Here is a 12,543-nt window from a genome sequence, read left to right on the forward strand (position 1 = left end):
AGCGTCGCTCTGCAGGAGACCTGCCTCTGAACACAGCTCTGTGCACCCCTGGCCGCTGGAACCCGGAGACCCAGGAGCGGGCCGGCAGTGGGCATTGTGCACACAGCCGGAATGCCTTTAGTGTAGCTGCACGGCCAGGCAATCCCAGAGCCCCCCGCACTAGATGCACCAGGGACAGACATTGCCCACCCCTCATAGAGCCCCAGAGTCAAAGGTGAGACACCGACATTCAGGAGACACACAGGATGCAACTGTTAGCTGAGGGCTCTCGGTTGGCTCAACGGAACACCAACCGGGTGCTCTGAGGAGCAAACACATTCTGTTCCAAATACTGCGTGCAGGCTCCTGCCACCCTCTCTCTCTGTGGGTGACCTGGTGGCTGGTGGAGAAGAGATGGGTGGACATTGCTGGGGAAGGAATGTGGCAGTGAGAAAGTTCGGCCAGAGCCAGCTGCACAGGAAGGTGGAACCCAGTCTCTCCTGGTCACGACTGTGTCCCCCAGAGCCCAGCACAGGGTCCGGTGCCACAGTAGGTGCTCCGGACGGCTGTGCTGTGCACGTGAACAAGGGAATGAATGAACTCATCATGAGTGGGCGGAGGGGAAGACAGGCTGTGTGTGACAGGCAGGCACCAGGCTGCAGCAGAGCAGCAAGGACAGTGTGGGGACAGGAGCTGAGACTTGCAGGGATGGGGAGGGAGTGTCGGCATCTTTGAACACAAGGCCTTTCTCCTGTGACAGAGGGTCCACGAAGCAAGGTGCAATCCCCCACACATCGTTAAACTCTGCAGTAAGAGACTTCTAGAACATTGCACAGCAGGGAAAATGATAATGGTAGGTTAAGTGCAAATATGTGTGTGTGTGCATTGTGTGTGTGTGCAGTGTGTGTGTGTGTGTGTGTGTGTGTGTGTGTGTGTAAGAGGGATTGTGGTAGAAGCAAGCCATAAGTAAGAAATCATATCTGCATAAATAAACATTGAGAAGCACGAGAAGGACATGCCCCAAATGTCAGTGCTTGGTTTTCTCCAGGTGCTGGGAGTTTTCTTTTTTATTATATTATTATGGACAGTTTATTTCTTTCCTTGTGCTTTTGCTTATTTTTTGAATGTTCTACCATAATCTTTAAAAAAATTTTTTTTTAATGTTTATTTATTTATTTTTGAGAAAGAGAGAAAGAGCACATGCGAGCAGGGGAGGGGGAGAGAGAGAGGGGGACACAGAATCCAAAGCAGGCTCCAGGCTCTGAGCTGTCAGCACGGAGCCCAATGCGGGGCTTGAACTTAAGAACTGTGAGATCGTGACCTGAGCCGAAGTCGGACACTTAACGAACTGAGCCACCCAGGCGCCCCTGTTCTCCCACAACCTTATATCCCCCTTTTTCAGAAGGGAGGTTCTTGGGGCGCCTGGGTGGCTCAGTTGGTTAAGCATCCGGCTACGGCTCAGGTCACGATCTCACAGTTCATGAGTTTGAGCCCCGCATCGGGCTCTCTGCTGTCAGCACAGAGCCTGCTCGGATCTTCTGCCCTCCTCTCTCCACCCCTCCGCTGATTGTGAGAGGGCGTGTGCACTTGCTCACATTCTCTCTGTCTCTCAAAATTAATAAACATTAAAAAAAAAAAAGGGAAGTTTTCTAGGTGAAAGGGCAGAGAGAGCTGGGACCCACGGGCCTGAGGCTGAGAAAATCCCAGAGGGAGGCCTGGCCTGGGGTGAGGAGGAGGGCACTCAGAAGTGATGTGGGGGAAGCGGAGGGGGAAAGGGAAGTGGTTTTCCTTCCTCGTATCAGGCACACACGTGTTGAGGTCGACTCGTCTTCTAAAGGCCTGACCAAAGGCCTGACCCCCACGGTGGGCCCCCCCCCCCCGATCCCCAGGATGCACGGGCTCCGGGAGCACCCACCTCCAGTTGTGGGGCATGCACCCCTCCTCCCATAAGGCCGGGCAAGGATTCCCCTTTGAGGCAGCTGCTCATGGAGTCCAGAAGTTTTAGAGCAAAGAAGGCTCCCCTTGCAACTCGGGCAGAGACCTGCGCCCCGTGGGTGACAGCTGGGCCTCCAGCCAGCAACAAGGTCACATCTGCATCCTTCTGCTCTTTTTATTGAATTCGCTCATTTAGAGTCGACTGAGCACCTACTTCCTGAGTGCCAGACAGGGTGCTGGGGGTGCCACATGTGTTCTCTCTTTGCGTCTGAGCCCAGAGGAGAGCAAGTGGGCCCCAGGATGCCCGAAGCATCTGAGATGCCCTCATGGCTCGAGATACTAAGCAATACATTAATTCAACAAAAACTGACCGGGTGCCTTCTTGAGTTCCAGTCCCTGATCTTGAAGAAGCACAGGCCGGCGGGAGACAGGCGAGGAAGCAGGCGGGAAGAGTCTGGTGTGAAAAGGGTATGAGGGTGCGTGCACACAGGTGCAGCCAAGAGGGGCCCCCAAGCTGCTTTTGGGGAGCCAGGAGAAGGTCCCAGAGGAAAGGGAGTCTGAGAGCCCCCAGGCCCACCAGGAGCAAGCCAGGGAAAGAGGGTAGCGAGAGGAGGTGCCCCCGGGGCCCAGAGCAAATGCAGAAGCACCCACTGATGTTACGGTTCCCACCATGTTACAGGAAGTTGGGAACAGCTGTCTTCGAGAGTGTGAGGGTGGGCAGGGGCTGGGCGGGACAACACCCTCAAGAGTATGGGAGGTTCCAGAAGGGTATCAGACAGAAGAGGGTGACCGCTTCACGGACAAGCTTCCAGGGAGCCCCCTCCACGGCCTGTCTCCGCCATACCAGGGACACCTCCTCTGGGGCCTGGCCTCGAGGGTCACCCAGGACATGTGGTCCGAGGATACACTCCTGATGCCCATTCTGGGGAACAAGGACACAGAGCCTCAAAAATGAGAGGGAGGTGCTTGGGGCCTGCCCACCCACCCCCCACCCAGCAGGGGGCTGACTCACCTTTGACCCGCTTGCGAACTATCCTCCAGGCCAGGAACAAGCTTCCCCCCAGCAGAAGCAGCAGAAGCGCCAACAAGGAAAGGAGTACTTGGAGCCTGGGGAGGACACGGCAGTGTTGAGCAGGTGGGAGCTTGCACTCCCCCCCCCACCCCCACTTATTTGCAATCGACAGAAAAGGTCACATTAAAAAAAAAAAAAGGAGAGGGGCGCCGGGGTGGCTCAATCGGTTGAGTGTCCGACTTTAGCTTAGGTCATGATCTCACAGTTTGTGAGTTTGAGCCCCGCATCGGGCTCTGTGCTGACAGCTTGGAGCCTGTTTTGGGTTCTGTGTCTCCCTCTCTCTCTGCTCCTCCCCTGCTTGCGCTCTCTCTCTCTCTCAAAAATAAATAAATAAACATTTAAAAAAAATTTTTTAAAGTAGACAGTATATCAGTGTACTTAAGAATGTTCCAGGGGCACTTGGGTGGCTCAGTTGGTGGAGTATCTGACTTGCGCTCAGGTCATGACCTCACGGTTCCTGAGTTCGAGCCCCAAATCCGGCTCGCTGCTGTCAGTGCAGAGCCCGCTTCGGATCCTCTGTCCCCCCTCTCTCTCTGTGCCCCCCTCAAAAATGAATAAACGTTTATTTAAAAAAAAAAAAAGAACCTTCCAGAAGCTCTTTATTCAGATACAAGAAAATAGAAACATACATTATTTTCCCCCTTCTTTCACACAAAGGAGGTGTGATCCAACACTATTTTTGTTACTTAGCAACACGTCTTCGACATCTCTCCACGTCTGTGAATAAAGAAGGCCCTCACTCTTCTCCACCGCTGCCTAGTATTCCACTGCATGGACAGACCATAATTTATTTACGTCTTGCTTCTGACTGGCATGTCCCCCAGCCTTTTGCAGTTACAAACATTGCCACAAAAAAAAAAAAAAGTCGCCTTGTGGCTCTGCCATTTCGCATACGAACAAGCCCCAGCAGAGGTCGTGGGAAGCTGACTTCAGGTCCCTCGCTTGCCAGCCTCTTCTTTCCTGTCTAGCTTGCATTCATAATGTTCTAGTCTTTTTCTTTTTTAAAAAAATGTGTATTTACTTTTGAAGGAGAGAGAGTGTGTGAGCAGGGGAGGGGCAGAGAGAGAGGGAGGATCGGAAGGATCGGAAGCAGGCTCCAGGCTCTGAGCTGTCAGCACAGAGCCCAATGTGGGGCTCAAACCCATAAGCAGTGAAATCGTGACCTGAGCCAAAGTTGGACACTCAATGGACTGAGCCACCCAGGCACCCCATGTCTTTTTCTTTTTTTTTCTTTTTTCTTTTTTTTAATTTTTTTTTAACGTTTACTTATTTTTGAGACAGAGAGAGACAGAGCATGAACAGGGGAGGGGCAGAGAGAGGGAGACACAGAATCTAAAACAGGCTCCAGGCTCTGAGCCGTCAGCCCAGAGCCCGACGCGGGGCTCGAACTCACGGACCGTGAGATCGTGACCTGAGCTGAAGTCGGATGCTTAACCGACTGCGCCACCCAGGCGCCCCACCCCATGTCTTTTTCTTAAAGATGTGAGTCCCCCCACACACACCAAACTGCAGAGGCTCCAGGCCTTACAAAACCTAGTTCTGCCTCCTGTGTGTGTATCTGCAGTCGGTTCTGGAAGTGGTGTGTTTAGGACCTGAATTTCACCTTGCCTGATGTTAAGATAGTCACTTGGGTTGATGGAAGGCCTGTGGAAGGGTTTTGGGGGGTCATAGAATAAGGAATCTGAATGGGGGCACCTGGCTAACTCAGTCGGTAGAACATGTGACTCTTGTTTGTGAGTTCGAGACCCATTGGGGTATAGAGATTACTTAAAAAAAAAAAAAAAAGAAGAAGAATCTGAATGGCCTTTGCCCTAGCTTGTGGAAGGGAGACTCTAAATCCTAAGGATTTCCCCAATAGTAGGCTAGCCTCTGTTATCGAAGGACCCCTCGGATCACACCTGAGTTTATGCTAAGAGATGAATGGGTCAAGACTGCGGCTGGTCACCAGAAGGCCCACCCCCATGATTATGGAGTCTTGGGGCTCTGAGCCAGCCTGAAATTCAAGAAGTAGAGGGGGTCTGGGGATGGAGTTCAATCATGTGGCCAGTGATTCAACCAATCGTGCCTAGGTAATGGCATGTGCCCCGACGTGCTCTGACCCTCCTAGGAGTCAGCAGGGAAGTTCTGTGCCCAGGACCCTCCCAGATCTCACCCCATGTGTCTCTTCATTGGCTGCTTCTGGCCTTTTTCCTTTATGATAAAACCATACTCGTAAGCACTGGGCTTTCGTGCATTCTGTGAGCTATCTAGCCAATTATCAAACCCAAAAGGATCATGGGAACTCCCAAATTCATAGCCAGTTGGCCAGAAACGTGATGGCCTGGGGATCCCCAAACTGCTCTGGCATCTGAAGTCAGGCAGTCTTATGGAACTGAGCCCTCAACCCGCGGGGTCTGTGGTAACTCCAGGTGGTGAGTGCTGGCATTGAATGGCAGGACGCAAGGTGGAGCCTGGTGAGGGAGTCTGAGATCCTCAGAAGTGGTTTACAACTACACGTGCTTTTCTAAGGAGTCTGTAAGCATTGTCGGATTCTCCTGGGGGGTTATGACCCCAAAAGACCAAGAATCACAAGTTTAGGGGTGCTTGGGTGATTCAGTCAGTTGAGCGTCCGACTCTTGATCTCGGCTCAGGTCGTGATATCACGGTTTGTGGGTTTGAGCCCAATGTCGGGCTCTGTGCTGACATGCAAAGCCTGCTTGAAATTCTCTCTCTCTCTCTCTCTCTCTCTGCCCCTCTTCCCATTCAAAATAAAGAAATAAAGTTTTTAAAAAAAAATAATCACAGGTTTAGAAGGAGGAACCAAGACTCTGGAGTCACGTAAACCTGACGTAAACCTGGGTGGAAGCCCCGCCCCGCCCCCCCTCCCGTAGCTACGTGACCTGGCAGATCACTTAACCTCCCTGAGCCGTCTGCGCCTGCCTATGTAACATGAGGGCGGTGACGGCCCAGGGCCCTAGTGACGTGTAGGGCATTTAGCACACCCCTGGTAGGAGCATCAGCCCTCATTAGAAGTTCCTTTCCTGCCATCCCCACCTCGAGGCTTCCCCTGGCCCTGAGCAACTCCTGAGGCGAGGGCCTACCTCCAGGACAAGGGACCGGGGACAGAGGACCTCACCCCACGCCTTGGCTTTGCTGGAACTCCTCTTGGCTGCTTGCACTGTGGGTGGCTCCCATGGTGATGGGGACAGTGGGTGAGGATGAGGACGGCGTGGTCGTGATTCCAGCTGTGATTGTTGAGATCTGGGTTACAGTGATGTTTGCGGGTGGGGCGGACGTTGTTGCTGGCGCGGAAACACAAACGAGACCCGGGATAGCGCTATCGGACTCTCCCGCTACTTGCCAATACCTTTTTGGTTTGATTTCACACAAAATGCTCACTCAGGGTGGAGGCAGGACCGAGGGCCCCCCGGGGCCACAGTCTCCCTGGGGCCCGGGGCCCGGGGTACTGTGCGCCCCCAACAGTCCTGATCCCATCCTGTGGAGGAGGGTCAGGGCCCTCCGGAGAGCCCGTAGGTCACCCCTGTGCTCCAGATTCATCGTCCTCTAGCCACAGCCAGACGCTGCCCGCCTGGGATCTCTGTCTAAACTCCAAGTCTGACTGCAAGTCTGGCTGGAGGCCCCGCTATGCCCAGCACCTTCACCTTCGCCGTTTGGCCCCACCTGCCTCTCCATTCAGCTCCCACCGTCCTGTAGCATGGCTCCCTCTCTCCTTTGCACACTCTGCCTTCTCAGCTGCCCCCTCCCAAGACTGAGCAGAGGGGTCAGCTTTTCCAGGAAGCCACCCTGACTCTCTTCCTCCACCTACTACCCACCACACACACACACACACACACACACACACACACAGTTTGCTCCAAGCCTCTGATCTGCTTCCTGCCTCGACTATTCCCGCCTGAGACCCTTCAGGGGCCCTGGTGCTGGCGTTGGGGGAGGGATGCGTACAACTCACCTGGGATCACAGACACCACAATGTGGACGGCGGGGTCTTGCAAATATCCTCCTAACCAGGACGTATCGATCCCACATCGATACGTTCCTGCATCATCCTCTGTGAGGTTCTCCAAGGTCACTATGAAGGTGAGGTTTGCAGGATAGTCCCTGATGGATACGCGGCCGTCCCTCACTTCTTTGCTTGACCGTTTGGTCTCCACAATTTTCCAAAAACATGGCTTTTTGCACCAGTATTTGAAATGTTCTCTTAATTGCTCTTCATATGAACACTGCACGCTCAGGGAACTCCCCAAGGTTCCCGTCATGGAGGTGGGGCCACTTATAGAGGAGCAGCCTGGAAAACACAGCCGAGTGCGGGCCCCTCACCAGAAGGGCCTGGGTCAGGGGTGCCCTGGAAGTCACCCCCAAAGTTTCCCCATCTCACATTGGCCACCCCCCATCAGCCAGAACCTTCCCTTCCTTTCTTTTCTGTCACTCCCAAGATTTTTATCACAGCAGCCCCTTCTTCCAGACCCCAGCCTCCCTTCTGGCTGCTCATGGTCACCAAGTCCTATCCCTGAGAACCCCAGATAAACAAGTGAATCCCCCAACTCCGGAGGTCAGGAGAGGAACACATGCATATACACCCCACCCAGGAGGAAAGAAAGAGTAAGGTCAGAGCAGAAATCAGCGAATTAAGAAACAGGAACACAGTGGAGTTAGCGTATACGTTGGAAACTTGATTTTTCGTATGGAAGATACCAACATTCTAGTGATAGCCAAGTCAAGAAAAATAGGAGACGCACATACACAAGTCATAAGAAAAATAACCAAGGTAATTTACAAGCCTCTACAAACAAGTCTGTAAACTTAGATAAAACAAATGATTTCCTATGTTTTGGAAAATATAAATTATCTCTATTGGCTGGAACGTATTTCTTTTTTTTTAATGTTTATTTATTTCTGAGAGAGAGAGACAGAGCATGAGTGGGGGAAGGGCAGAGAGAGAGGGAGACACAGACTCCGAAGCAGGCTCCAGGCTCTGAGCTGTCAGCACACAGCCCAACTCAGGGCTTGAACTCATGCACCCCAGGATCATGGCCTGAGCCAAAGTCAGATGCTTAACCGACTGAGCCACCCAGGTGCCCCCTGTTGCTGCTGTTTTTAAAAACACTTTGTGGGGGCGCCTGGGTGGCGCAGTCGGTTAAGCGTCCGACTTCAGCCAGGTCACGATCTCGCGGTCCGTGAGTTCGAGCCCCGCGTCAGGCTCTGGGCTGATGGCTCGGAGCCTGGAGCCTGTTTCCGATTCTGTGTCTCCCTCTCTCTCTGCCCCTCCCCCGTTCATGCTCTGTCTCTCTCTGTCCCAAAAATAAATAAAAAACGTTGAAAAAAAAAAAAAAGAAAAAAAATAAAAATAAAAATAAAAAAAAAATAAAAAAAATAAAAACACTTTGTGGGGTGCCTGGGTGGCTCAGTCGGCTAAGCGTCCGACTTCAGCTCAGGTCACGATCTCGCAGTTAGTGGGTTCGAGCCCCGCGTTGGGCTCTGTGCTGAAAGCTCAGAGCCTGGAGCCTGCTTCAGATTCTGTGTCTCCCTCTCTCTCTGCCCCTCCCCCGTTCATGCTCTGTCTCTCTCTGTCTCAAAAATAAATAAACGTTAAAAAAAATTTAAAAAAAAACACTTTGTAACGAGACACAAGCAGACACCTTCTTCACACTTAATGGGAAACAGTGGACACCTGCCCTCGTCAGAGACAAGTCAAGGATGGTCACTGCATCATTCTGGCTGGACCAGCCTGTGGCCGATGAGAGAAACAAACGGGACAAACGGATATCCAAAAGGAACCACGAGCTCCCACTGTAGGCAGATTCCATGAAAACACAAGGATGCCCCAGAGGGTGATGGACAGAGTAGCTGTGGGAGGGTGACCCATTGCCAAATTAATACACAAAGGGAAGAGCTTCCCCGTGGCCAACCAGTTAGCAAACAGAGTCAAAGAAAACATGCAATTTGTAATCAAAACGACCAAGAGGATTTTAGGCACCCCAGGGACAGACCTGTCTAGGCGGTGCGTGCCTGTGTGCAGAGAGCTCCGGAGAGGCATGGAAGCCGGATCCCTGGAAATGGGAAGTCCTCTGCTCCCTGGAAAGCTCTCCTCCCTGTGACTTCTCTGCCCTCCCCTTCCTCCCCACCACCGTCCCCTCCCCTCTGTCCCCATCTCTCTGCCTTGAGGACGCTGAGCCCCTCGCGCTGCCCTGGCTACACACACCTCAGTGCACCCCAGAGGGTGGTGTTCCCGCCAGTCGTCACCCCTCCTCCACACCTGCACAAAACACACCCCCCTCCCCTCGGTGTGCTCAGCCTCAGCCGCTCTCCCACCCGCTCTGCTGCCACCTGGTCGCCCCTCCTTCTTCCTGGAATAATCCATCCGAAACTGCCCTCAAAGCCCCTTCTGGGCACCCCAATGTGGCTCATGGAAGGTCAGGTGAATGCCCTGTCTCACGTTTCCAGGGTACGATCCATCTTACGTGGTGGACACAGGGTGCCCCTCTCCCAGTGCCCCTTCCTGTGCTCCCCTGTCCCCCACAGCCTCCCTCACCGCTGAGCCTCCCCCTCCTCGGGCAGCCCCTCACCTGGGACCCAGAGAAGCAGCAGAGTCAACGGCAGCCACACGGCCTGGTCCGGCCACCTCATCTTCTCCGCACAGACGTCACCCACGGCAGTGCCAGGCGGCTTCAGGCCCCTTCAAGGAGGAGGGTCAAGTCTCCAAGGTTTCCACTTCTGCTTTTCTTTGTGCCTGCTGCTTCCTTGTTCAGTTTCTTTAGGTTCTGCTCCTAGGGCTGGTCACAAAATGAAGGGCACAGAGGGAGCACAGCCACCGGGGATGGGGACCGGCTGAGACCCGCCCCCCCCACCAGAACCATGCACCTTCTACCCATCCCAGCTGTGCCACAGATGCCACAGATACTTCCAGGGGTGAGACCCCTACTCGCCCACAGCGCCCCAGACCTGAGCCGCCCCTCCCATCACACCCCCAAAAGCACAAGGCCAGCTGGGCTCAGAAATTCCTTGCAGGTCCAGGCAAGCATCCAGTGGGGAGGAATCAGGGCCAGCATCCTTCTCCAGCCCTGATGAGGCCACCCCAGGGAGCTCCCCTTCTGTGAGCCTGCAGCTCAAGGCCCAGACCCCTAAGCTGGCACAGTGACCTCAGAGTCTCTGAATGGCTCTCAGTCTTAGAAACGTCTCCTCAGGCTGTGACCTTCCTTCCTGTGCAGCCCCTGCTGGTCCCAGGTCAGGGCTGGGCACAGAGTGGGCACTTAGCAAGCTTTCAGGGACCCCTCCTTCCCTGATCCACGTGGAATTCAGACTCTAAATACACACATGCACACACACCTGTATACCCTGTGACAAGTGCCCTCAGCTTACACAGAATGGCCACACGCACATAGGAAGCCAATCTAATGTGTGACATGTCATCTGATAGCCTGCACTGAGTGCCACCCACAGGGAGCCCTGTGCCATCTCTGGAGTCCCAAGAATGCCCTTCTCTCCCTGCTCCTTTGAGGATTTTCACTTTCCTCCTCCCTTCTGGCCACAGGAGCACCTTCCCCGGGAAGCTACAAGGAACCAAGGAAACTTGTCCATTCTCCTCTGGAAGTTTCCAAGCACAGAGTGTGGTGGGCATCAGAAGAATGTCTATGGCAATGCAGTCATAGACTAGCTAAAGCTCATGAGGATTCAAGATCAAGATCTTGAAGTGAACATGAAAATGTAGGAGATGTATACTTGGTGGTTGCCTTGGTCTAATAACCACAAAGTTTCTCCAGAAATGCATATTTTCCAATTCAACCACCAAAAGACACTGCTACAGTCTTGAATGTCAAGGTTCAGAGGGGGACGCACCATACTGAGAAGCAGGAGGCCAGGATCTCCCGTGGCTTGTCTGCTTAGCACTGGTACAACCGTTGGTAAAAATCTGTGTCTCCTGCAAAATGTCAATGATCACGGCCAATCTGTGGGAATGAACAGCATAATAATTATAAAAATACTCAAAAGTGAGGTAATAATGTCCTTAGGTCAGTTTTTTTTTTCCCCGGGGAATACATCTTTACTTTAAAGAAAGGCAGGAGGGGGGTCTCCTGGGTGGCTCGGTTGATGAAGTGTCTTATTAACCTCAGGTCATGATCTCATGGTTTGTGGGTTTGAGCCCTGCATTGAGCTTTGTGCTGACAGCTCAGAGCTTGGAGCCTGCTTTGGATGCTGTGTCTCCCTCTCTCTCTGCCCCTCCCCCACTGGCACTCACTGTCTCCCTCTCTTTCTCTCTCTCAAACATACATAAAAACATTTTAAAGAAAGGCAGTAGGAAGATAGGATTCAATAGAGAGATGTATGCGTCATGAATAGACTGTGAGCTATGGAGTGTGATTCTTCTGAGGGGCACAGAGAAACATCGAGACTACTGAAAGAGGAAGGGCAGGGGCCTCGATCCCCACCACATCCACCTTGCTGGCCCCAACCTGTCCGCAAACGCTAGGGAAGAAACGAAATGATGCAAAATTGCCACGTGATGTTAGAAAATGAGGGAAATGACGCCTTCCCCACCACCGATAACCACTAGCAGACATGATTTAGGGGAAGACCAAGGCTGAGAGCCGCAGGCCTGAGCCCCCACCTTCCCAGGAGGGGTCCTGCAGCTGCAGAACCTCTCATCAGCTTCGGAGCCTCTTCCCAGCATGGACACATGCACTCGGAGGCCAGCGGGGACAGGGATGGACACTCTCTGGGCAGACACAGTGGCAGCAGCCTCCACACTGAGTCCTATGAACGGTAGGGATCCCAGGAAAGATTTGGGGGTGGTTTAGCTGTGGGGCCATTCGGCAGAACTTCCCTTTCTAAGGGGGCACAATCTCAGAGCCGCCCTCTCCCTTGGGCAGTCGGTGGCTCCCATCAGTCTGCCTCTTCGTCTCCAGACCTCAAGGCCCACGGGGGTCTCTGGGAGCACCTCGCCCACTGTGGGTACCCCTCAAGGGTGGCCAACAGGCCAAGGGGCTGGGCACCGAGGGCTGCACAGCAGTTAGTGGCCACATGACTGGCTGGTGGTAGGAGGGGAGCTGACAGTTGGGGGAGCCTGGAATGAGAGGGGAGAAGAAACCACCACCTACTATGGGACAAGTGCTTTGTCTCCAGGGGGTCAATGTCTTCGGGGATTCCCGAGGCAAACAGACCACTGTGCATGAGAGGCAGTGGGGGCAGGGCGGCCAGGAAGGAGGATGAAGCAAAGGAAACATCTGGTTGCCCAATCTGGCCCGGACTGTTTCTCCGCTGGACTCCCCGAGACTGCCCGCACCCCAGCCTCCTCCTGCCCATCTCAGGGGAAGCTACTCCAGCATGGCTGGACCCTCCAGGGTCCCAGGCAGCTTGACCAACCTATATTCCAGCGCATTCCACAGTCCCAGGGTCGCAGTCCATCACCAGCTGGTCGTGGCCTGTAACACGCTCTCTTGCTTGGCCCCGGGCATGCTGTGGTCTAGACTGAGCGGAAACTGTGGGCGAGCAGAGGAGTGTCAGTGCTGGCCAGAGGCCTGAGAGTGTTCTCTGTCCCCCAGAGGACTTCCTGGCCACAGAGC

General features: G+C 53.7%; 1 protein-coding gene across 7 annotated transcripts in view; it reads right to left on the reverse strand.

The window, feature by feature from the left end:
- The window catches only part of CD300A (CD300a molecule), a 51,175-nt gene extending 39,477 nt beyond the window's left edge, over nucleotides 1–11,698 (reverse strand). For 5 of the 7 annotated variants that reach the window (XR_009255184.1, XM_058704494.1, XM_058704492.1 and 2 more), the window contains exons 1-5: nucleotides 11,589–11,698; nucleotides 9,550–10,929; nucleotides 6,936–7,271; nucleotides 6,102–6,267; nucleotides 2,927–3,021 (exon numbers count right to left, since the gene is read on the reverse strand). Coding sequence is in view for 6 of the 7 variants with exons in the window: in XM_058704494.1 (XP_058560477.1) it covers nucleotides 2,927–3,021; nucleotides 6,102–6,267; nucleotides 6,936–7,271; nucleotides 9,550–9,610 (658 nt within the window). In the remaining variant the exon portion in view is untranslated. The remainder of the gene's footprint in view (nucleotides 1–2,926; nucleotides 3,022–6,101; nucleotides 6,268–6,935; nucleotides 7,272–9,549; nucleotides 10,930–11,588) is intronic. The other 2 variants (XM_058704491.1, XM_058704496.1) reach the window with 2 other exon arrangements.
- Nucleotides 11,699–12,543: the final 845 nt, after the last annotated feature.

Source organism: Neofelis nebulosa, chromosome 16 (assembly GCF_028018385.1).
Source record: "Neofelis nebulosa isolate mNeoNeb1 chromosome 16, mNeoNeb1.pri, whole genome shotgun sequence".
Lineage (NCBI taxonomy): Eukaryota > Metazoa > Chordata > Mammalia > Carnivora > Felidae > Neofelis > Neofelis nebulosa.